Consider the following 26,561-nt stretch of genomic DNA (forward strand, 5'->3'; position numbering starts at 1 on the left):
GACTTTACAAACCTCAATCAAGAGATCTGAAATTCTGTAAAACACATGCTTGTTCCTTAACTTCAATTTCCTTCAGTAGTTTTATAGATCCCTTAGGCCAGGGAGAGCAGAAACAGATGGCGCTTGGGAGGACTTTATGGTGTGTGTCTGCGATGCCACAATAAATTTAAAAGTTTTGCCGATACTGAGCTTCTGGTATTAATCCTGATATGAAATGATCCTTGATATGGCTTGTTTTTAAATTTCTTATTCTGGCTTAATAATTATATTGTCTAAAAAGATTTTTCTCCTGGAAATTCAGAAAACACCCAAGGATCATCAATGAGAAAAGTCGGACAAGTGGGCCAGCATGTGTTTATATAACATAGCGCTTTTCCCCAGGGCCTACCTTGCCCCATAAATTGTTGTACTGGTGTGAAAAAATACAAGCCTGAACAAAAAGTTCTCTCTTAAATCACAACCATATTTGTGAGAGGAGAGGAAGACAGCGGCATATTTAAAGTCATGGCCAGGTTTAGCACACTGTTTTCTCTTTATATTCCTCACCCCAATTGTCTACCTTTGTAGGATCCACTTTCCATGACCAATGTCACAATTCCTTTTCGATATCGCGTGGTACGCACACACTTGTCAATAACTATCACTTGAATCATGATCACGGGGAGAGACGCAAATTTACTGTCAATGGAGACGGTGCAAAGCTCCAAGAAGGAATGTTTCGCAAATGGGAACACCTTGCCCACCAACAGAGAGCAAGCCGTGCTGGCAGAGGCCAGTCAGTGAAGTCCCCACTGCACCCTGAGGTATCTGGGGAGTGGCTTTCTGGCAACTTCAGGCAAGGAGAATGAGCTGAAGTAATGGGAAAAGAAGCTGTTTGGTGGTGTGAGAAGAAACCCCATCCATGGGAGAGGCAGCCAAGGACAGCTGAAGATGGAAACATTACATGGAGACAGCACACTGGCGGACCGGATTGGAAATAAGGACTCTGATTGCTGGTGTTGACACTAACAGGGTGTTAATCCTTTAAAGCAGATGAGGGTGGGCAAAAGCCATCGTGGAGGGAAAAGGAGATGTGAGAGAAGAAAGGCAAAAGCAACAGATGTCCATGTGCATGGTGGTGAAAGGGACAGATGCTCCCTGGGTTCAGATGGCAGCTCAGATACTTAGGAGCTGTGTAACCTTGAGAAAGCGATTTAACCACTCTGTGGTTATGAAATGTACAACAGGACCCATCCCAAAGTGTTGCTGTGAACAGTAAATGAGTGACTATATGAAAAATGCTTCTAAGAGCGACTGTCCCCCGCACTTGGCACCCTGAGATAGCAGACTGGCCAGCATGCCTTCTCTGATGATGCGGAATGACTGAATTTTATATTGCATAGGCTTTAAAAAAATTAGACAGGAATTATTGATGTGAATATTTCTATTAAGAAGAGGTAAAAAGTGGGGATATGAAGTGAGAAGGGATTTCTGTAACTGGAATTGAGAGAGTGAGGTGGGTACTGATGAAGGAAGGGTATGTTTTAAAGAGATGGGACCACTTCTACCTCTGACTAACTCAGGGAAACTGATCAGGGCCCTGGGTAAGCTGAGCAATAGTAGATCAGATGGAAGCAGATCAGCAGGAAGACAGTTGCAATATGAAAAGAAAGAGTTCTCACCTGGGAATAACAGAGAGCAATGAGCCCCGTAGAGAAGGTATTGAATTCCTCAGGATATTAGAGGAAAATCCCATTGGGATTTGAAAAGAAAGTTCTGGGTTGAAAGTTCTGGGTCACTGGCTATTTCTCTGCTTGCCACAAAGGTTTCCAATGTGGATTTAACTAAAGTGAGGCATGCCTGGCATTTAGCATGTTGACAGGCGAGCATAGTGGGTGCATAATAAATGCTGGTTTCTTTCCTTCCCCCTCTTACTGAGCAAGGGTTTTCTTTCAAGTCATTGCAAGAAATAGCTTTGTCTTCAGAAAGGAGCTGCAAATATGAACCAAGAATACAAACTGGAAATGACAATAAAATCCTGATCTGTGAGTTTCTATCAAGCTGAATTTGGAAGCATGAGACTTGTACTTGTAAGTTGCCTGATTTGTACAGTTTGCATCCTGAGATCCTGTTAATTAGAGCAAAGTAGTCTGCACCTTTTTACCATTCCAGATGCTCCTCTGGAGAGGACACAATAAGGAGAAGCACACAGGAGAAGTGCAATGTTAGGAAAAAAACTGGAAGGTGACCTTGGAGGTGTAGAATGGATAAAGAGTGGCCTAAGTGTCCCTAGTGGTCCAGAGCTGGTCACTGCCTGGCAAGGGAAGGATTATTAGTTAAGACCAGCAGCAGCCTGGTCTATCTGCTGGAAATGGCTAGATGTGGGAAAGATGTACTTATTTGAACTGACATCTGCCTCTTTGGAACCTGTACCTCAGTGATTCTTATTTGTTTGTCTACCACAAAGAATCAAGGACAGTTTTGAACAAAAGCTTAGTGTGCCATATGGGGCACTGGGAGACTGACAGTGTCATGTCTGAGTTAGGACTAAGAGGCAGTGGTCCCTGGGGAAGGAGCGCAGCAGTGTCGATGGGAGAGGCTGGTGGGTGCAGACTTCTGACTTCTGGATTCGTCAATGACGAACATCAGAGAAGCAGCACATGTGAGGCAAGATCTTCCCTCTGTCACTTCCTGTTCACGGGAGGTCAGACTTGATGTCTCATCTGCAAGTTGGGTTCTATACCAAGTTTGCTTGAGGATTAATGGGATAGTATCTAACATGCCCTCACGATGCTCATGGTGAACATGGGAGTCTTCCCTGACCTCCGTCCCTCACGTCCAACCTGTCAGCAGATCCTGTGGCTTGCCCTTCCAGCCATATTCTGAATCTGACAGCTTCTCGGCACTGACACTCTCCTGGCCCAAGACACGGTTCCCTCTCACTTGGTTTGCGGCAATAACTTTCTAGGTGGTTCAAAAAGTGGCAGTCAGAGTCCTGCTGGGAAAACTTGGGTCAGGTCACAACACTTCTCTCTCAAGCCTCCAGTAGCGGGTTATGTGACCGTGAGTAAAGCCTTCATGGTTCTACAGGGAACATCTGCAAGCTGGGCTCTTGGCTCCCTTTGCCCGCTGTACTTTTCTCTAGAGCCTTTAATTCTGCCCATTCATGAAATTATTTTATTTATGGTCTTTCTCCTTCCACTAGAAGATGTGGCCTTTTCTTCATTTTATTCAGTTCTGAAGCCACAGTGCCTAGAACAGTGCCTGCCACATAGAAGCATCGCCATACCAGCCCTTGAATTTGCTAAAAGAATCCGTGTGAAGTACTTAGAGAACACCTGCGGCAAGGCGAGTCTTCAGTGTCCGTTAGGAATTATGGGCATCATGATTCTTCCCAGATGATGGCTGCCTTCTCAAATCACTCCTCTATCAGTCAAAGCCCCTTTGAACTACATATAAACTACAGAGCTGCTCGGGGCTGCTGTGTTCAGTCTGTCTACTCCACCTCTAGGCCATAGCACCCCGGAGGCCTTGAGTTAGGCTCTTATGCAACCAAAATATAATTATGTACAAAATTAACTAATTTTTAGTTGTGGACAGAGTTTCTATTAAGCCAACAGAGGAAAGGACTGGGATTGTAGGCATTATGAACAGTCTTTGGTTTAGACACACATGACCCTATTAGTGGTGGTGACAGAAAGTGCCCTACACACATCAGGAGTCCTGTGGAACAGTTCTGGGAGCTAACCTGGGCAGTGTTTCATTATATAAAACATCAGGCAGCAGAGGGTAATATTTATACTTATGTTGCTGTTACTTACAATATTACTATGTGTAATATATAATAATGCATATATAATATATGACATATAGAGATGAAAGAGGAATGAACTTTATACAATCAGCCAATTTTACATACACACAGGTATAAATATTGGCATATAAATGAATATTTTGGATATATGTATACATGCATGTCTATTTGCATGTATGTATTGGACTATAGTCTTGATTGAAATGTAGATTTAAAAAAAATTTTTTTGTACTTGTGGATGGACAGCATGCCTTTATTTTTTAATTTTTATGTGGTGCTAAGGATAGAACCTAGTGCCTCACATATGCTAGGCAAGCGTTCTACCACTGAGCTACAGCCCCAGCCCTGAAATATAGAATTTTAAGATTAGAAAAGTATAAACCTACGGGTAGTCACTTCTTCCTGAAATTATCTGGTTTGTAATATAACTAGGGACTCTGTATCTATAAAAAATGATAAAAATTGAGCACAGCTACAACATTTTGTGGAATCTGCTACCCAAGTGCCCAAGAAACAATAAAGGAAGATGATCTATCCTTGAGTTGCATTCTGTTATACCCTTAGTTTGGAGTTGGCATAGTGTTCATTTACACGGGCTTATACTTACGCACTAACATACTACAAAAATTTAAAGCACTGTTCCTTTCTTTGTGTAACTTATTTCAGATAAGCTAATAAAGCCAATGGTGGAATTAATTCATTCTTTACATTTTCAATGAAGCATCAGTTATTTAAACACTTGACTCACAGTTTCAGTAGTAATAAAACAACAAGAAACAGAACCCCTGTTAGCACTTCCCACCATCTCTGATGTGAGTGAAAATGTGATGGAGTACTGACATTCATTTCACTTTGAATTAAATATAGCATTGCCGTAAGTCTCAAGGGATGATATTAAGTTCCGTGTTTGAGTAATGCTGGGAATTCCACAGGCATGGGTAGAATTATATTTGGTTGGCACAAAGCCAGTCAAACTTCACACTTGTCTTAGAGAAGGTGGTCCTACTGGCTACAATTGCTTCAACTATCTGGGTCTCAGAATCTTTTGCGTTACTCATTTTGAAGATAAAATAAACAACACAGAGGGAGATAAAATGAAAAGAAGATATTATGTTAGAATTGATCTTGGGGAAAAGCAGGTTCAGACCAGATAGAACATATCAAACAGGAACAAAGAATAGAACTGGGTTTCCCAAGAGGTATCATCTGAGACACACACACACACCATTTATATGTATGTAAATTTTTCTTCAGAAAAAAGGACTCAGGAACCAAGGCAAGGAGGAGATGTTTTCACAATTCACAGCCTTCCCTCTATTCTTAAAATACATGCTGTACATTTTCTAGGGTTCACAGTGCATGTTTAAAAGATGCCTTTGCATGTGGTGGAAGAAAGTACTTGCTCCTGATGCATCTGGATTGGCTGTAATGGCATGTGATGCCTCCAATAAACTTAACCACAAAAAAGTTTTTAAATGTGCCTGCATTCTGCTAATTTATAAAAAGCAGGATGCTGTCAGATAAAATTTCATGAAAATGATCTATAAACCAGACTGTCAAAAGTGAAAGATACTCAGGCAGTACTTAGGGGCAAGAAATACATGGAAACCACTGGAAAGGGCTCCTGTGACTGTGGTAAAACAATGTCCTGTAACAGGGCTCATGTTACCTTGATTTGCAAGTTACTGTGAGGTCACAGGAAATCCCGAAATGTTTTCCACATTTTCTTTTATACATTTTATGTCAAATTTCCTGCAATTGAAATCATAAACCCTCCTACTGCTGGATTCTCTTCTGAAGGAAAGGAGATCTTTTGACACTCCCCCATGAACACCTAATAACTCAATTTCTACCAGAGTAACAAGAAACTGAGAGACAGAATGGAAAATGGACTATGATAAGGCTGAAATGTCACGTGCCCTAATTCTTTCAAAATGAGAACCAAACTGATGTCATTAAGACAACTTGGAAAGCGCATTTAATCTAGCGATGGCAGGCTTTTCTTTAGAATAAGAGATAATTTAAGAAATGACAGACTGCCCAAAAGACAGAAACACACCGTCCCCCCAAACCTCTTACCCAGAATGTACTTGTGGATTTACAGTCTAATTTTAAAATGGCATCTTCTACATGGATATTCCTAACATGATTCAAACTCCTAACCACCATATTTTATTGTTCCAGTTGTTTTTGAAAGGATAAAATCAGATTTAAGTTAAATGTTCATGCTTAAAATATTCTATAAAGATTCATCATTCCCAACTGTGGAATTTAAAAATAGCTTTTGAATGGTTAAATGCTATTTGAACATAAATCAACAAAATGGAAAATCATGCTAAACGATGCAAGTTCATTAACGAATATCAGTGGATCACAAGTCATTAGTGAACATTACCTCTCCAGACATATCAGGGGCCATCGGAACAGCAGGCCACAGAGATGAGTAGATTCCAAAAAACACCACCCAGAGTGCGATACTGCCCCAGATTGCTATGTGGCTGAACTGCAAAGCAAGGAAATCTGAGTCAAAGCCAACTCCAGCCAGCTGAGTGTGCAAACACTAGTGAAACTTCACAAATTCCCTTATTAATTTTTTACTACAGTCACAAAAATATTATCTATAGGAATTGCTACATAATTGCCCGTGTGAATGTGTTTTACTGCATCTTTCATTAAGTGCTAATCTCTTCTACAACAGTAACAACGTTTGTGGGACTGGAATTTCAACTACCCATTCCTTCTCTGATCTCCTGTAGTGACTATTTACTTCTTTACCTGTTACCTTTAAGCCTCCTTTATTTTTGCTCCCCACAAAAGAAGACAGATCCTTTTAAGAATATTACGTGGATGCCCCAAACTGCCAAATCCTGATTTCTTGTGCCAATCTTTCCCCTGATTATCAAACTTTGATTTTTTTTCCTCTATGTCTTTCTACCTAAACAGGGAGATACTGCAAAGCTAACATAATGAAAATAGAACTTGCTTTATCCAAACTGGGAATTTATAAATATCTGAGGATAGATAGTTCATTAATATTACTGGTCTTCAGAATTATTTTCTAATGTGTCTGTGTCTGTGACACTCTAAGAAAAGTTTCATGGACACATAAGTTGGGAAGTTGGGAAGTTTGCCTATTTCCTGGGATAGTCACAATACATAATACTGAAAAATTTTGTGATAATAAACTTGTTTGCTTAACTCAGTGTTTCCAAACTAGAATTCTTAATTCTCTTCCCTCCACTCTCAACTCCCCACAGTTAACAATCTCTAGATGAGAATAAAGGGACATATCAACTTAGAATTAAAAAATATAAAAAAAAATTGGAAAGAATGAACAAGCAAATGTGACAATTCTTAGGTGTAATCAGAGATTCTCTTACCCATGTCCAATACGATGTCTCCAGTCCAGCTTTCAAACACACAGTTATCACTACAAACTGAAACAGAAAGGGAAAATGTCATTTTATTTCATAAATATGAATTTATCAAGTGACTGAGATTTTTTTTTTTTTGTAGCAGCAATTGAACCTAGGGGAGCTTAACCACTGAGCCACATCCAGCCCCTTTATATTTTGTATTTTGAAACAGGGTCTCGCTAAGTTGCTGAGACTGGCTTTGAACTCTGGATCCTCCTGCCTTAGCCTCCTGAGCTGCTGGGATTACAGGTGTGCACCACCATTCCTGGCCTGAGAGTGAGATTTATAAAGAACAGATAGCACTGAATTAAACCGTGGGACTGTAAATTATTTGTTGCTTGCTTTGTCTGCACAAGCAAAAAAATGAGATCAGCCAGCCGGCTGGCTCACATTAGGACGAGGTCAGCCAGAGCTGCCTGTTTGCAGCACAGGACTCCTATCGCCTGTCCCTGCCTCTCCTCAAGTCCACAGTCTAAGAGTCCATCCATGAGGCTCCCGAGGACATGTCTGCCTGCTTTTTGTACAATTCATGAATAGTGACAGCACAGTGTTAACTTGGGTTTTCAAGCTGCCTTTAACTGAATTTTAAATCATGTTTCATACTAAAAGCCCACCTTTCTGAATTTCAAAGATAAGTTATAAAAATGAAATAATGGTATTTAGAAATCTAAACACTCGTTCTGCAACTTTATGCCCTTAAAACGTAACGTTTATGTAGCTAGTTGTGAGAGTCTGTTACCCTTCCATGACACACACCTTGACGATGACTATGACGATAATTCGGAGTGGAGGGAACCGGGACTACCTCACTGCTGTTTCCCATGGTTACATTTGTTTGCTCTGGAGTCAGATTGTCTGTGCCCAAGATTCTGCCCCTAGTTGCTGCTTTGGTTATTGAATAAGGCAAGTTACTTTATCTGTGTGTGTCTTAGCTCTATCCATAAACTGGCTCTGATAAAGCTTACCTACCTCGTAGGGGTTGTGTTTTATGCTTGAGGTCAAAACACTAATATAAAACATTGGGAACCATGCTTGGCACTGGAATACTATTTATTATGGTCTATGTAAAACTAATAATAAAATTTTAAATGCTGTTAGTAGTCAAGGGAACTCTGGGCACTTTGAGTAGTTGCTGGTGATGGAAGTAAGATGTTTGCCTGGCACTGGTGACTAATAAATGCCCCAAGTTCCCAGCCCTACTTTAAGGCACTTGCAGGGTTTGAGCCCAGCATTTGCTTAGACGCTTCCCAATGGGGTCTTAAAGTTAGGTTAAAGGAAGACAGTGGGCTTTCTCAGCAGGAGATCTAGTGGCAAGTTTGGATTAATATCTGTAGAAATAAAACTCTTATTAAAATGTAAATGTTAATTAAGCTACATAAAAAGTTCTAAAATAAAATGTAGTTTGACATGTAAAATCATAGAAAAAATACTCTCCTGAGACTTGAGCACTTTAAAGGTTCCTAAGCAACATCCATGACATATACACTGACTTATTTCTACCTATGCCATTAAGTATTTACCTTACCTGTTTTGCATTCGTGTTGTTAATAGAAGGAAGCCCCAGTCCCTCCAACCTGCTTTTGCTTTTCTTTTACTACTTCAATGGGTTGGTGTCAATGGAAAGGACATCCCCCAGATTTGCTAGAGCCTCAATAACTCTGTTATCGAATGATCTTAACTTCCCATTATTCACCTATTGAAACACTTGAGATGGATCCTTTTTGTGTTTGGGTGCTGGGGACTGCATGGGGAATCTCATACATGGTAAGTGCGTGCTTTACCACTGAGCTACACGGCCAGCCCACAACCCCTGACATTTAAACACCCTATTACAGCTTTTCTATCAACTGAGTTAGCCGCACAATGGCCATTGGAAAACACACTGTCCAGAGGACAAGGAATGCGACACAGAGGGTGTGGCCGGAGCTATCCTAGCAGAGTTCAGAGTTGAAGGTTGAAGTGACCCTTTATCAGATACCCAGGTCATCAGACACTGACCTCAGGCAGCAGCACCCACTAGGTCTCCTGGCTTTAAAGGGAGATGGTTTAAAAACACTTTTCAGCTTGTTAGAGGCAGGAATGCTCAGACTGTGTACGTACCCATGGTGCAAGAGCTAGTGTTGCACACCCTCACCGGAGCCTGGAGATCCCTCACATTTCAGTTATTAAGAGCCTCAAAATAATAACTGGCTACATACCCAAGAGTGCTTTGATAAAATTTGCCACAAATTCAGGAATGCAAGAAAATATTAACTATGGCCGTAAAATAAATTTGAGGAGAAAGGAAAACGGAAAGAAAAAAAAAAACTCAAATCAGGGCAGTAAGAATAAAAAGGAAATACTGAAAACAAAAGCATACGAAGTCCTTTTAAGTCAGTAAACCCAAGCGACATTTTAAAAAGCTAATATAGAGAATCTCTAAAAAGTCAAAATACCTTATTTCATTTTTAAAGGGAACTAACATTTAAGCCTAGGAAATTTTAAATTTAAAAATAAAATGTGCACAGATGAAAGGCTTGGTTTTATATGCAAACAAGGCAAATGCCCTTCTGTACTCACAGTGTACACAAAATTTCCCAGAAGCAGGTAATCGGAAGTTTTCCCATTTCCGAATACATTACCTGCAAGAGAAGACAGACTTGTTAGAAAAAATGATTGAGGTTCTAGGAAAGAAAATTCAATTTAGAAATTTTGAACAAAACAGGGGAAAACAAGGGATGAACATTGGAGCCAGAAATGAGGTTAATGTAGAAAAACACCATTTCTAGTCTCACAAAGTTGCTATACAGATAAGCCCCCAAAAAACAAATTTCTAAAAGGCAACAGGGAACAAGAAACTTGACTGGTGAACCAACTTCTGTCTTTTACACCTATATTGATTTTGTATTCTGAAGATTAACTTTACCTGTAGAACTAATCTAAGGTTGGGGTGTCCTGAATTATACCCTGAACTTCAAGGTCCCATGGCTCCAAAAAGTAGAAACAACACAAATGTTCATCAACTGAATAATAGACAAACAAAATGTGTTGGATGTATACAGTGGAATATTATTCAGCTATAAAAAGGAATAAAGTTCTGATTCATGCTGCAACATGGATAAATTAAGGTCAGTTATATAATTTCACTTATATGAAAAGCACTGAGACAGAAAAATCAGTGGTTGCCAGAAGATTGGGGGAAGCTTGGAGAAACAGGGAGTGATTGCTAATAGGCACAGAGTTTCTCTACTGAATGATGAAAAGGTTCTGGCATTGATAATGGTGACATCTGCGAGGTCCCTGAAAATCCAAAAATCCACTGAATTATACACTTTAAAATGGTGAACTTTATGGATGTGAAATGTATCTCAGAAACAAAATATTCCCATGGCCTAGAAAGTGAAAGTATTTAACTGCTATAATTTACTGAGCAATTAATAAAGGAGATTAAAAACTACACTAGGATGTGAACCCACTGTCTTCTCCGTAGCACTTGCTTATTCACACTGCATGCTCCTGGTAATTCATCCATAATTTACTGAGCACCTATGAGAAGCTGGGAATTGTTCTAAGCAAAGCAAACACAACAGAGCCGACTGATTCCATGCCCTTCTGAATAGAGGAGAAAGACAAATACCCCCCAAAAACCAAAAAACAAATACATCACACCTTGATAGACAAGTACCATGAAGAAACACAGGGACAACAAAGGGCTGGGGCGACAGGAACAGTGGGGCAGAGTGACCCCTCTGTTTTGCCCTGGGAGACCCTAGAGGGCCTCTCTGAGCACACCTGGGGGCAGAGGGAACCACTAGACTATGGTGAGGAAGAAGCAATGGTATGGAGGTGGAGGATTGAATTCTAAATATGGTGAGTCTGTGGTTCCCCAGGAGGGAGACACCTGTCTTGATTTGTGTTTATAGGGATCCTTCCTGCAGTAAAGAGCTGGCAGCAGGCTCTGGCTGACAACCAGAAGCTCAGACGGAAGGTGTGGCTTGCACTTCAGAAGGACTGGCATCTTCACATGGGGGGTGGGGTACTTGCAGGATTTTACTGCAGTAGTCTTGGAGCACCAGCATCGAATGGCCGGTGGTCTTCCCTAGCATCTCTGGGCAAGGTCTGCTCCAGGACACAGAAGCTAGTGTGTCCCGTGGACCTCTTTCCTAAAGTGGCTACTGAATCATTTTTATGTGATGGGAAGTATGTCATGATCCTATCTGTCAAAACGGACAGAATAAAATCACTCCCTTGAAATGAGCAGAGCCGAAGTTTGCACTCCAAGATGAACATAAGAGCGAATTAAAAACCTCACTCCAAATTGGCTCGAATCTAGTTGAAAATACTAGCCAGTCTGATTAGGCTGTGCATAAAGTGCTTGACCAAATCTCACAGGTATAATAAATAGACTACATAAAATATTAGCACTTATTGTCTTCAAGCTATACATCAACAAAGGGGGAGAAAAAGAGCCCTAAAATTTAACTCTCTGCAAGTCTGGAAAACATGAGAAGTAAAGAAGAAAGGCTTTGCATACATTAAATCACTTTGCTCCCAGAGGAATAATAAAAATCTTTAAAGTGTGTAGGACTTTGGGATGCGTACATTCTAGGTTAAGGAAAATACTGCTACAATTTTTTTTTTTTAAAAAACATATATTTAGAGTGTGTTCCTTTTCTAAAAAAGTAAAAAGTCATCTTTTAGCATTCATCTCTTTTCTACTTACCATACTGAAGGGCTTTTAATGGAAACCAAAACAGAATAACGGAGTGGAAGAGGCCATTTAAACAATGAACCCAGAAAACCTGAGGGAAAACAAAAATCCATGAGAACCATTTGCGATAAACTAGCTCTGTGAACTCTGACCTTTCTTTTTATCTATGAGCTAGATTCACAAAACGTGTTTCTGTCAGGCCACCACTGTGAATTAATAGAACTGACAGACACTTTCTGCCTCTTAGACTTTCATGGGTCATTTATTTATTTTTATGTTTCTCAAAATGTTTTTTCAGCTTCTCTTGAATTTTTTCCACTACTTTAAAAAAAAACACCCCAAGTATCAAAAGTTTAAATTTCTGCCTGAAAAAGAAAATAAAATTTACAATAAATGCAGATCTTGAGATTCCTTAGGTGGGACTATTTTCATAATCCCAGAAGAGCAGAGTTTTTTTTTTTTTTTTTAAAGACTGTAATTGGGGGAAATCCCTTTCTGTTCCCCAGGTACATACAAGTGTCAACTTTTCAATGATAACAAGATAGGATGCTCACTCTCTCTTTTTCTATAGAAACACACAGATATACATGTTATGTTAAAAATAGCAAGTACAACGTTTAAAATAATACTTTTCGCAGCTTTTTAAAACACCCGTCAATACCAAATTTCATATCATTATAACACCATTTAATAACAATATGACTTTTCATGTCTGTCGTATTTTAAGAACAAGAGAGCGAGGACTACTTTTTATGTAGCATGAATGTGAAAGATTAAGTTATAGAAGAACTGTTTAGAATTCTTATGGGCCCTCTGAACAGTTGTAGTTTTGTCATTTAAAAGTGCCTCTTGCAAACAAAACTCATACTAAACAAAATTGGCACGTATTAATAGTTTAAAGCTGTTCAAACAACAGAAATTAAGTCGCCTGCCTCCCCAAATTTTCCACTGGGGTCTCAATCTCCTTTGTTAGTTCACCGGGCCACACTGGATTGTATGATCCAATTTACGCCCCAACACATTACACATTTGAACTTGTGTTACTCATTAACCTTTGTCGCTTCTCCTCACTGTGTCATTACCACAAGTTTTTATTTGACAGAAAGCACAGGTGGGTGCAAGAAAAATTAGTTCTACTTTTCCATTTTCCTGACGGATACTTATTGTCACATGCTAATCCTTTAACCCCTGTCATGACCTCAGAACCTCCGACCCTTTTTACCATAACAAACGTAAGCGCCATCATTCACCACAACAATGCTTCCACGCTGGGGACACACAGCAACTGCTGGGTGCACAACTATGCATTTGGTAGCCATTTGTCCCCAAGTTTTAAAGCACTTATATGAGATTTAATTAAAAAAAAAAAAAAAAAAACTTCCCAGCAATCTTTAGAAAACCCCTCATATCCTATCAAAAAATAGTTGGCGACGTGTGTATATGAACAGCCAATATTCAAACAAATATGGAAACTGTATAACTTATTTGAGCCAATCTGATGATTTTTCAGAATGCCAGTTGTTTTCAACCACAAAAGATACAAAAAATAATAAATGCCCTGCACTAAAACTGCCTACTACCTGCTGGACCCTTTCCCCGGCCATAGAACTGTGTCCTCGTTATCATGCAGAAGGAGTAGGAAAGGATGCAGCACTGTGGGAATGACTTTGGATAGTCCTGGGAGGATGGAGTTATGTTTCTTTTTTCTTTTATTTGTTCTAATTAGTTATGCACGACAACAGAATGCATTTGGATTCATAGTACACATTTCTCTCGTTGTACATAGGGTAGAGTCACACCATTTGTGCAATCATGTATGTACTTAGGGTAATGATGTCCGTCTCATTCCACCATCTTTCCAACCCCCATGCCCCCTCCCCTCCCTTTACTTCCTTCCACCCAAAGTTCCTCATTCTTCCCTTTTCCCCCCAACCCGCTTCTCCCCCAGGCGCCCCCCATTATGGATCAGCATCCACATATCAGAGAAAATATTTGGCCTTTGGTGTTTTTGAGAAATCCAAATCAAAAACTACTCTAAGATTTCATCTCACTCCAGTTAGAACGACAATTATCGAGTTAACGTTTTTAAGCAAGAGTGAAGTGGCCAAGTTCTGGCTGGAAAGTCACCTCCTGAGACGGCACCCAGGAGGCCGAGCTGCTGCTGACAGAGACCCCAGAGACCCGTGGCTGAGGCTGATACTACCGTCTGGGTTGGTGGGAATTACTCTTAATATAGTAGTAGTAGGCCCGGGGCTTTCCTAGCTCTTGGATCACTTTTTAAGGGAAACAAGAGCTCACTTCCATTGTATGTGCCCAGACTGTAGCTTTGGGTCATTTCAGAATACCCATCACAGGTAACGAAAAACACTATAGAAATGCAGTAGAATTTAATACAAACTGGGCATGATAAATTCATTTTAAAAATTCAAAAATAAAACATTTAAAATATGAGCTTGGATACTGAATGTCATCAATAATAATAGTTTTAAAAAGGATGACTAGAAATACTTTTAAAAAACAGTGGTATAAGTTAAAGAACCGTTAGTGTATTTGTTATTTTAATTAACTAAGACATGAAACCATTAAGTTGTATTCACATATGCGGCTGGACATTCATGCACAGTGTATTAGTGAAGACGAGTCTCAGAAGAATAACCTCTTGGCTATAAACTTAACCCTATCATTTATGGTGTGAGGTTAGAGGCCCAAAACACCTGTTTTACTTTATTTTCAGCAAAATAAATGGCATTGGAGAGCTTTATGAATATAATAAAAATATCCCACATTAACTGTCCTAAATTTAGTACACTGAACTAAAGTTACATACAATTATCAATCACATGCTAATAAACATGCACTATATTAAATGAAAATGATTCTGTGAGGGTATATTATACCAGGGGCTTTTATAACGCTAATGAAATATTCGAATGATAGATTCAAAATGGTATTTATTTTGATTGTTATGATTTAAAATTCATTTCTCTCTCACTTGCACTACTAAGGAACTTGAATAATTAACAAATCCCTATAGAGATTCTTTGGAATACTTACATTCAGGAAATAAACTTTGCAGAAAATAAGATACCTTTTGTTGCCAGGATGAACAACAAGTATTACAAATCACAAGAGATGACAACAGCCTCTGACTGTTATATGGCATATAAACCCAGACTGTGATTTTTAGATAATAATAATAGATAAAATAGCCAACATTTTATTATTTTATTTTATTTTTTTGTGGTGCTGGGGATTGAACCTGGGCCTTGTGCATGTGAGGCAAGCACTCTACCAACTGAGCTATATCCCCAGCTTACCTTGTATTTTTAATTTTAAAGTTTGGAAATACCGAGCACTATGATTAAACAATGTTATTTCCTGGAGTCTGTAATGTTAATGTCTGAGCCAATTAATGCAAAATTCTAATGAAGACAAAAGAGTTATTTCACAAAACAGAAGGTGAGTTAGAAATGATATCATCCCTCTCACCCATTTCCCTGTAAAGCTAACCCTTGGCAGTCCTGTATGGATGAATGCCATGAGGAGTGAGCATTTCCTTACAAGGCTGCAAAAAACAGAAGTCAGAGACCAAACGTTCAGTGACTTCTGTCTCCTAGATCAGCCCAACGCTGCCTCAAAAATCCCCGCAGATGGTGATTTCATTTTAATTTTATAACACAAAATGACTAACTCAAGCAAAATCAAACCAACCGATGAAAAGCCTTCCCTGCTGTATCAGAACTTTAAGAAGGATGACTCACCCTGGTGGGCACCCCCTCACCTGCCTCAGGCTGGAGTCTCCTTGGCTTTGAAAACAAGCTGCCCTAAGTAGTCAGAGCAATCAAGCAGCTCCACTGAATCTGTGCCTGGACAATGGCTCCTACCTTGGTATTGAAGTCCAGAGCATTCTGGGACGTTTTGTACAGTTCAGGATACTTCAACATATTCTCTTTTCTGCATGATCTCTCAAATATTCCAAGAGTTAAGGGAGGCATTGCTGTAAACAGCTGAAGTAACAAATCGGTCATTATACCACACAGCCAAATGCAGGGTGCATCTTTATTTCAGACTATTCAATAAAACAGGCATTATTACCAAATGTATAAAACTTACCACATTATAAAGACCTATACACCATCTTTCGAAGAGGATCTGTCCAGAAAAGCCATTAACAAAGGCAAACCAGATCTAGGAAGAAAACAACCCCAAAAACCCAAAATTAGAACAAAAAAAAAAAAAAAAATCAATGTATTGCTTAGAATCTATTGTATATTCAATTTTGCAAAACTACAGCATTATATATTTTTAGGATGCTCTTGAAGACGACTTCTTTGCTTTACTTTTTTTGATTTAGAGGGATACCTTCATAAGGCATGTGCTACTCAAGTCAGAATTGGTTCTATTTGTCAAGTTATATCAGGGCTATGAATAAGCAACCACTGATAAAAAATTAAAAACCAGGTGCAGGGAACACACCTGTAATCCCAGTGACTTGGGAGGCTGAGGCAGGGAGATGGCAAGTTTGAGATCAGTCTCAGCAACTTAGCAAGGCCCTTAGCAATTTATAGAGAGTCTGCCTCCAATTAAAAAAAAATTAAATAAAAAGAACTGGCAATATAGCTCAGTGGTAAAGCACCCCTGGGTTCAATACCCAGTCAAAAATAAACAAACAAACAAAAAACAATTTGTTTTTAAAAGGGACTATATTTACATACATCACTAAATTTTTATAGCTTTAATTACATTTAAAAAATACTATCAGGATGTAGTTAAAGTGAAATTTTTAATTATAACTAACATCTACTTAGAAAATAATATCCTATAATAGAATCAATATTTCCTTTTGTATCAGTTTATTTAAACACATTCACAAATTTATTTAAAATTTTATGTACATAGAGTTATATCTTGCTCTTTCCTCTTCACATTACAAAATATGCATTTTCTTAAGTTGTTCTATATCCTTTAATATGCCATTAATGGATGTAGAACTTCTAAAGTGTGGATGTAAATATTTTGGATATTAGGTTGCTTAAAGATTTTGCTATTAGAAATGATTCCAAACTGAACCTTACCCATCTCTTTTTCCTTAGAATAAATTCTTAACATACAATTTATGGGTCAAAGTAGGTGAGTGTGTTAAATATTTTCACAGTTCTTGTTAATTACTGCCATCAGAATGTTAAATTTGAATATACCTATTAAAATACTTTCAATTTAAATTTCATGCTTTGATAAAAATCAAATCTTTACATTAAAGCATAACATTCTTATGTATTTTACCATTTTCTTTAAAGCCTTAACTTTCTAAACACAATTTAAGAACAACAAGGAGAAGTTTTTCTCCAACATATTTAAAATGGAAAATGAGACTATCACTGAGTGAGTAATACCAACATTACTATGAGTTGTTTTTTTTTTTTTAAATAAAAAGAAGACCTGAGTATAACTAAAAGTCAAGCTGACCTGGAAGAGTAAAAAGGCTAGACTAGAAATGAGATTACACAAAACACAAGCACAAAAACACAACACAACCACAAAACTCGTAGGGGAAGCGGTCTTGACATGCGGCTCGAGTGAATTTTGAATGGGAGTCACAGGGACTTCGCTACACTTCACGTTTCATTTAACCTCATTATGGAAGCGTGAATTGCTACAAATTCACCATTTATCAATATGTACCCAGGCTGGCCTCCCTGTGAAGAGCCTCTGTACCCACACTGATCTTCCTTTTCATAGTGGAAGGGACTGATCGAGCATGTGTAAAAATGAATGTCTGCTTCATGAGATGGAAAAGAAAACAAAGTGGCAATTACATGAAAAATAAATCCCCAATGGTGGTAGGTTGTAATACACATTAACAACAATAACAAAAGCATAGAAATTGGGGTTGAATCTGAAATCTTTCCTTTCTTTTGTGTTCAATATTTTTACAGAAATTTTTGAACATTTGCCTTCAACAAGAAGCCAGATCATTTGTGCGTGCAAACTGAAGTTTATTCTTCCCTTGGGAGTATATACGAGTTGGTGAAACAGACTTTAGTGCCCCCCACGCCCATTGTGTTTTTTCATTTGGTCTTTTTGAGTTGTGGCATACATTAATACATGTTTGTGCTATTCCAGGTGATGGTTATGATTTTTCTGACAGCAACTGTGATCTGTTGCAGTAATATATTCTAAGAAGCTCTTTCTGATTTTTGGGGTATGGAAATATAAGGAATTTTTAAACACAAACTGCCTCTCTCGTCGATGAAGACATAGTCTAATCTTTGTTGGTCTGAAGAAAGTCAGGATTCTATGCATACCAAATTTTCCTAAAGGACATGATTTGCCTCAAAATATTACAGTTCTAAACACATTTGCAGTCATGAATACTGTATGCTATTGGAAGTTTTTGCTAATAAATTTGTGTGTGAGTAGTAGGTAAATATTTGTAAATTTTAGTGGTCCCCTGGCTTCTGTGTATATAACATTTGGTGCTGATTCAAAAGTTACTGCTACCATGAGCTTAAAAACAAGGCCCTCTCTTAAATCAATGAATGTATACACAATTTCAAGTTCAAATTTATTTGCAAATAAACCAACACGTCTGGTTCAAAGTGTATTTTAAAATACACAAATTAACTGCTTTATGACAGAAAAATTTTAAGTTGAATGTTAACACATTTTTACCATTTATTTTTCCTATTGAAAAGTAGGTGAACATTTTTTTAGAGATTTACTTTCAGCATTTTAAAAAGTTCATATTCTAATTTCATTTTTTTAAAAGGAGAAAGAAATGACTAGATAAGAATAAAACCTTTCAATATACTACCCTATATCTTCACACAAATATTCTGGCAGTCAAGTTTACTTATTAAAGAAGAGGGCTGGGGTTGTGGCTCAGTGGTAGAGCGCTTGCCTAGCATGTGTGAGGCACTGGGTTTGGTTCTCAGCACTGCATAAGTAAATAAAAAAAATAAATAAAGGTCCATTGACAACTAAAAAAAAAAAAAAAATTAAAAAAAGAAAAAAGATATGGTCTTTAACAGTGAAGTAGTTTACCAGAAACCTGATTTCAGGTTAGTCTGAGATCTGTAGTTAAATGATATATTAGAAACATATCCCATGCTAAATAAGATAACATCTAAATTCCATAAACATGCAAAAGTCCCTCCTTTGACTCAACCAAAGTCAATGATGGAGAAAGAAAAACCCCAGGCCCTCTGGGGGAGGTGTCTACATTATTTCAGTTCACAGGGAATCCATCTCTCAGTTCAACTGGCTGGGAAAGTATCACCTTATTGAATTTAAGCTCAGCTTCTGGAAACTAAAAACACGACATTGTTTGGGGGTCTTGACAGAAAAACTTGGATACAGCCAATCATTTGGAAAAAAAAAAAGTCTTATTTTGTTAGGAAGGAGTCAGACATTTCAGAGAAATAAAAAAAATCTCTTTAGAAAGAGCCAATAATGTAAACCAACACCTAGAGCTGCTGCCAGGCAGCTACCAGGAGTTAAGAACTTTAAACCACCACCTGCTAAATGGGTATTTATTTGTGTAGCTGTAATTTACAGCAACACAGGAGCTCGACAGGGATATTCCTGGCGATTCAATGATGGGAAAGCAATTTTTTTGCAGATAATCTATAAAACCCACAGTGTTTGAGACTATGCCTTTATTAGTAAAGAAACTTCAGACCTGCCTCTCCTGGTATTATTTCCTAAATTCCACCTCGAAGCAGAGGCGTGGCAGCTAAAGCTTGACAGACATTTCCTCATGGAGCATTTCTGCATATTAAACAGCAGCTTACAAACAGTCAATGAGTTCTCTGCTCCCACGCCTGATCAGCACAAAAAACTGAAAGGAAAGATTCAAGACTGGTAGCTGTCCTCACTAGAGACATTCACCGATGTGTTTTCTGTCTATTCATTTGCAGTATTGACATGAGCCATTAACATCTGCAGAACTTGTTTTAACTGGCAAAAGTTGGGTATCTGGGAATTGATTTAAAAAGTCAATTCATTTCCAAGACAGCTGAATTATATTCAAAATACATTTCCATAAAGTGCTAAAAGGAAAATAAAAATGAGATTTCCAGTAAAGTTTAGAACTCGCTTCCTTTTTCATGTGTAAAGAATGTGTTCAGTGTTAAATATCTCATGAAGAGGCTTTACATGAAAAGCCAAGTGAAATTTAGGGGTAATCAACCACAAATCACACAACCCTGGGTTTGAAAAATAGCATGCAGATTCAGCTTTCATTTCAGTTTATTTTATTTTTCCCATTAGTACATAAATTTTGCCCATTTCATTGTTGCCAATTAATCTACATTTAAAATCTAGACTTATTTAATTTTGTAAAATTAAATTTTTATTAGCAGATTTATTACTGGCACTGGTTTTAAAATTCTGATTTAAAAGTCTTCAAAAATATATATAAATAAACTATAATATTCTTTTAAAAGTGTTTAGTTAGAATAGTTAGATATATAGAAGGAGAGATGAACCAAAAATATATACATTTTGTAGAAAAGAACCACAAACATATATAAAAAATTAATATTTTTGATTTTATAAACCATTCTGGAAGCACATTTTGTCTTAAAGCAGATTGTTCCAAACCAAACCTGGCAGTAATAAATAATAAGTAAGTTCATGAAGTATCTTATTTTTGTTTCTAAATATTTGATTATTTTATCTAATAGGCTGTAACCTAATAATGGATCTTTAGTGACTAATAAATGAAGCAAGCTGCTTGTATATTCAAAACAATTCAATTTTACTAACCTGGCTCATAATAAAACTATGCTCAGTCAACACTTTACTAAGGATAAAAGCATTCTGACAGAGGTAAAGAATAGCTGAGCCAAACATATATCTGTCCCCAAATAACAGGGCAGATGTGGGATCTACTGATTTTTTTTTTTTTTATAGTGCTACTTCTCTGGTGTAAAATATGAGATCTTATTTCCACATAGCAAATAGTTAGGTTGTGCCCCTTCTGATAGATGTGCAGAAATAGCCAACAGAACAGAGAGCAAGGTGGCACCAACTTCTGTAAGGAAGTCCTCAGAAGAGCTATGGGGGTATGTTCTGCAGCAGTGAAGGCAGGTTTTTTTTTTTTTTTACCAGGCTACTAGGACCTCCTTGTCCTACAGAGTTGCAACAGGAACATGAAACTGATAACACTTAGAGTTTCATTATTATAAATATAGCTTCTGATGATTCAAAGGCCAAATGTTAAAAAAAAGGTAAATAAATTATTTGTTACATCCTGAGTAACCTTTAGGTTCATTTATTTGTCCACTAGTGCTATGCTCTACAATATGGTAGTCACTGGCCACATGGGACTCTCAAGCACTTCAAATGGGACTAGTCTAAATACAGATGTACTGTAGGTCTAAAATACATACCAAATTCTAAACACTTAATATGGAGAAAATAATATAGAATATAAAATATTTATTATTAATTTTATAGTAATTAATGTTGAAAATGATACTTTGAAATACATTGAGTTAAATAGAATATGATATTGAAACAAATTTGAACTTTAATTTCAGTATTTTGCTAATGTAGCTCCTGGAAAATTTGAAATTAGACATGTGGCTTCCATTGTATTCAATTGGCAAGGTTCTGGAGGACAGAAATCATGCTACATTTATATTGTAGCTGTTGGACTAAGCCTGGAGCCTGGCTCCTCGCAGGTGCTGCAAAGATGTTCATAGAAGAAAAAGTATTTTTTTCTTTTCTTCTTTTTCTTTTTATTTTAGAAGTGACATTCCTGATCCAGGTTTTCATTTTTAAAATAAGGCTACATTTGATACACAAAAAAGATCGCAGAAATCCCTTGCTATCCACACACGGATATAATTTCTAGGTAAAGCCGGTATTATCTGAACTCTTGTTACTTACCAAACTCAGAAACCAAGACAAGTCTGGATAGCAAGGGATACCTGTATGTAACATAGATCTAAGTTTTCAAAAAACAAACAAACAAAAAATAAAAAAACCACTAGACAACCAATACCAGCAAAGCTATTGTATACTCTTTCTGATTCCACTGCTCTGTCACCCCCAGAATTAGAACTTATTCTCAGTTTTGTGTTTATCATCCCTTTACTTTTCTTTAAAAAAATTTTATTCCTGTGGTGCTGGGGAACATTACTTGTCTTTTTAGACACAATTTTCCATATGTGCATTATCCTTCAACAGTGAGTTGTTCTTTTTAGTATGTTTTTGAGCTTTATAAAAAATATAGTTTGTAGCTTTTTAAACTGAAAACACTACCTCATCAGCAATTCTAATCCAATACTGCTAGGAAAGCAATATAACATTTTTAGCTCGAATTTAAACATTAATTGTTCGCCATGGCTGACAGCCTTTTTGTTTGAATACATTTAGACATAATAAAAAGTAAGTGAGCAAATGAAGTATTAATGAAAACAATGAGAAAATGTCTTCATAAAGAAAATGTCTTTAAATATGTATGCAAGTGACAAGGACTTTAAATGTAGCCTGCTATTACCTCGATAATATAGAGGACTATGTTCTTGTAGAAGCAGTACAGGATGCACTTGGACACTCTGTTATAGTTCCAGGCACCATGAACCATCAGTAAGTTCTTCAAATACTTGAACTAGAAGAAGAGTAGGGAAAAAAATTATTATTTCCTCTTCATAGTGTTAGTTGGCAAAAAGGAGTGGGTCCTGTTTTGCAGTAGTGATGCTTTACCTGGGCTATGGAGTAGTCTGAGGAATTCGCCGCCTGCAAGCCTTCGTTGCCGCTTATCCCGACACCGACGTGGGCTGTCTGTATCATGCTCACGTCATTTGCTCCATCACCAATTGCCAGTGTTATGACTTTGACTTGTTTCTTAACCATCTCAACGACTTCAGATTTTTGAAGAGGAGAAACCCTTAAATTAGAACAAATTATCAGTTATCTCTGTTTTCTTAAAAAAAAAAAAAAAGGAATTTTGAAATGCCATTGTTTTGAAGGATAAAAAAGGCAAAAGCTCCAAATGGGTCATTCTCTGAAGAGCCATCATGGAAAAGTCTCATTTTGAAATGTTTAGTTCTCAGTTAACCTGGTTGCTACTTTAAGTAGGGGGGGAAATGAAGTCATGGAAGCAAATCTTTAAATGACAGCTAGAAGATATTATTCTTTGGTAAGCACTGGCTGACCAGGATGTTCTTATTAATTTGTTAAAGAAAAAAAAACATTTGAGTCCAGAAATACCATTTCTTTCCAACAAATAACAACCAAATTTCGAATTTTTCACTTTTGAATTAAAGAGAAGGTCGTCAAGGTTGTTAGTAGTTTTCCAGACAATAATTAAATTCTATACAGTACCTGGAAAGTAAAAGTTCTGAGCTTCTGAAAGCTGGTCTTACATAATGTATTACATGCTTAAAACAACTTGAAACTCTACTTAAATTAATAGTCAGAGTGGCTAATCCTTACACCTATTCTCAGACACCACTGTGAATCCCCATCATAGTAAAACCACCAAGTACTTAATATATTTTGTGTGCTTCACTTTCTTCCAAAGCCACTGATGCACAAGTAAAAATCAATCAACCTTTTATAAAAACATGGTCAGGAATAAAAGACATCAGCCTACTATATGTTGAACTATACTAAAATCATATTTGGTATTAGATTTGGAGTAATTTTTCACAGACTCTTAAAAGCCATTTAAGAAATAAATGCCAAGACAATGACAGAAGGGTTCTAATACAGAGTACATCAGTGCAATTAACTTAATAAATTGTCCAGACTGTACTGGGAATTATAGAGAAAGACAGGAAGACTAAACAATGAACTGGTCCAGCCAACTATTAAGATAATAATTAAATAGTAAGAAACAACCAGCACATGCCATGCTGATGGACAAGAAGAATATCTCATAGTTAAATTCTTCATCAAGGTTAAGTGGTATAGGTGTCCAATAAATATCTGATGAAACATCTGGCAAGTAATTTATTAAAAATGAAGATCATTACTCTAAAAGAATCGACACACCTCTGCACATTTTCCTGATTATTTCCATAGGAAAAAATTCCTAGCAATGGATACCCTGCTCGAATATGTGCCTTCAAGAGGCCCCACTGCCTGCAAGAGCACAATGAATCAGGGCAGCTCTGGCTTTGATTTCAAGCTGGAGAATCACAGCGTGAGCCTGTGAGATGCCTGCAGAGTGAACCAGTCTCTCTCTTCCTCTTTGTATTTTTAGTGCCTGATCCAGAAAAGGTACTCAGTAAATGGCTGCTACGTGAATGAATTATTTTTAATTTTTTCTTTGGATTTCCTTTCAGAGTCTGGCAATATTACAAAATGACACAGCTGTGAACTCAGTGAGGGAATGAATACGTATCAGGCCACTAATGGGCTATTTCAGTGTTACCCTCCGTGTTCCTTTGAAGCAATTTTCATTTCATTTTCAACTTTATTTAATTTTTCTTAACAGGCTAATATAAATTGGTAAGGCCACTGGGTCTAGGCCAATGTTTTAAACATGGACTGTAGCTGACATTTAGTAAATGTCAAAAAAAGAATGCCCACCAAGCAGCGCTCTAGAAAGCAAATGGGAAATAGGCATGAACAGAAGCATTTGAAGACATTTATCAAATTCCCTTTAGCAGGCTCACAATATTAATACATTATAAAGTCACACTATGGGTTCCATGGAGTTAGGACACAGTGATACTTTTTCTCATGAACTGACCCTGCACAGTGAGCTAAATTACAATCCACTTTGTTTTCATTGCTTGATACTGCAATTTTTAATACTCCCCAATTAAAATTAGTGAGAATTTCCCCAACTCCACGGGAATGGCTAACTTCAATGTTAAAAGTAGAGTAGAAATACTCTTAGGAAGAAAATTGCCTTTTTAAAAGAAGATGGTGAGGTAGTGAGAGACACTCCCTAAGGTACAGTATAATAGCTGTTAGTAAGGGCATCTGCTTCCTTTACCAAGCTGAATATGGACAAACCACCTTGGAAGATAATCCAAGAAACAGGAAGTCCTCATTTCTAATGAATATGAAGTAGCAGCTGGTTGCTAAACAAAGATGTTGATTTAACTGGTGATTCATAAAAAAAAACACCCACATTCTCAAAACATAAATGTACAAACTTGTGACGTACAACAAAGAACCTTAGTTTGCATGAATTCTGCTGGTTGAAATTCTGTTTTTTGTTGCAGAAACCTCACTCACAAGATACAATCCATGGGTGGTTTCACTAAAGTGGAGACTAGAATGTAATGATTCTTTCCACCCCTGTTTATAGTTACCTTACACCCCTTCCCTAAAATTCAATAGCTAATTTTTTCTAGCAACTCAAAATCTTTTTTAGACCATTACACCTGGTTTTCCTAGCAAGATCACAACTAGATCTAACTAGATTACTTAAATGACTCATGAAATATTTAATTAATGATGATTAAGAAGTATAAGAATAAATGTGTTAGGGAATGATTATGACCTGGAAAGCACAAGGGAACCCACGGAAAGTACAAGTGCACACCACAGTGTCCAGGCCCTGGGAAGAGGTTACTGAGGGCATCTGACAGCAGGTCTCAGGGAGGGGATGTGCTTTAGGGGGATCCAGGTTAGTCAAACTGAAGTTAGTTAGAAAAAAGATCTACAGCTTGAGCATTCTTAGTCTGAAACTTCAGGATTCATGAAACTTTTTGATTGCTGATATGCCACAGGCGGAAAATTCCACATCTGACCTCATGTGACAGGTCATAGTCAAAGTGCAGAGGCACTAAAAACATCATATAAAATTACTTTATGGCTTTGTGTATAAGGTATATACGAAACCTAAATAAATTTCACATTTAGACTTGGGTCCTATTCCTAAAATAATCTCATTATCTACGTGAATATTCTAAAATCTGAAACAAACGAATGAAAAAAAAATCTCAAACCTAAAATACTTCTGGTTCCAAGATTTTGGAAAAGGGATCCATAACTTTTATTTTATTTTTTATACCTTTATTTTGTTTATTTATTTTTATGTAGTGCTGAGGATTGAACCCAGGGACCCGCGTGTGCTAGGCAAGCGCTCTACCGCTGAGCCACAACCCCAGCCAAAGGGATACATAACTTTTAATATTTATTTTCAAAGCACCCATGTATAAAATGGTTCCTTGCTAGATGGAGGATATAACAAAGAGAATAAAATTATAAGTCATTAAAGATGAGAGTAGCATAAAGCTTTCTGATAGGACCGCTTGTAGTTAATAATTCTAGAAGACACAGAGATCAGTGTGGGCCACCTTGAAAAGGTGGAACTGGCTTTGGCCTTGACAAGGAGAGGAGAGCTCACTTGAGGAAAAGGAAATAGAACATATTAAACTTCTTTACACATTCTAAATCCTCCAGAATATACTTCTTTCTATACTGTGTTTCTACCTCTTAAAAGTTTGCTACTCCAATCATCAGTTTATTTACTTCCTTACATTTTGTATACTTGCTTCTATGTTTGTACTCCCTCCATAACAGTCTAGAACAACCATCTATACAAGAAGGCAATTACTCCCAATGCTTACCAAAAGCCACATGCCCATGTGAGAATATCTAAAACTTAAACTTTCCAAGTACCAAACAGCAACCAAATGTATAATTTAGAAACATCACGACAGTGTCTTTTCTTTTTACAAACATG

At 37.4% G+C, this 26,561-nt stretch overlaps 1 protein-coding gene across 5 annotated transcripts in view; it reads right to left on the minus strand.

Moving 5' to 3' along the window:
- Atp8a1 (ATPase phospholipid transporting 8A1) overlaps positions 1-26,561 on the minus strand; it is a 229,096-nt gene that overhangs the window by 27,123 nt on the left and 175,412 nt on the right. For all 5 annotated transcript variants that reach the window (XM_048784412.1, XM_015482073.2, XM_048784413.1 and 2 more), the window contains 8 exons: positions 22,616-22,799; positions 22,410-22,520; positions 16,013-16,087; positions 15,784-15,906; positions 11,912-11,990; positions 9,769-9,830; positions 7,174-7,230; positions 6,189-6,296 (listed from right to left, as the gene is read on the minus strand). In XM_048784412.1, the coding sequence (XP_048640369.1) occupies positions 6,189-6,296; positions 7,174-7,230; positions 9,769-9,830; positions 11,912-11,990; positions 15,784-15,906; positions 16,013-16,087; positions 22,410-22,520; positions 22,616-22,799 (799 nt within the window). The remainder of the gene's footprint in view (positions 1-6,188; positions 6,297-7,173; positions 7,231-9,768; positions 9,831-11,911; positions 11,991-15,783; positions 15,907-16,012; positions 16,088-22,409; positions 22,521-22,615; positions 22,800-26,561) is intronic.

This window comes from Marmota marmota, unplaced genomic scaffold, assembly GCF_001458135.2.
Source record: "Marmota marmota marmota unplaced genomic scaffold, marMar, whole genome shotgun sequence".
Classification (NCBI taxonomy): domain Eukaryota; kingdom Metazoa; phylum Chordata; class Mammalia; order Rodentia; family Sciuridae; genus Marmota; species Marmota marmota.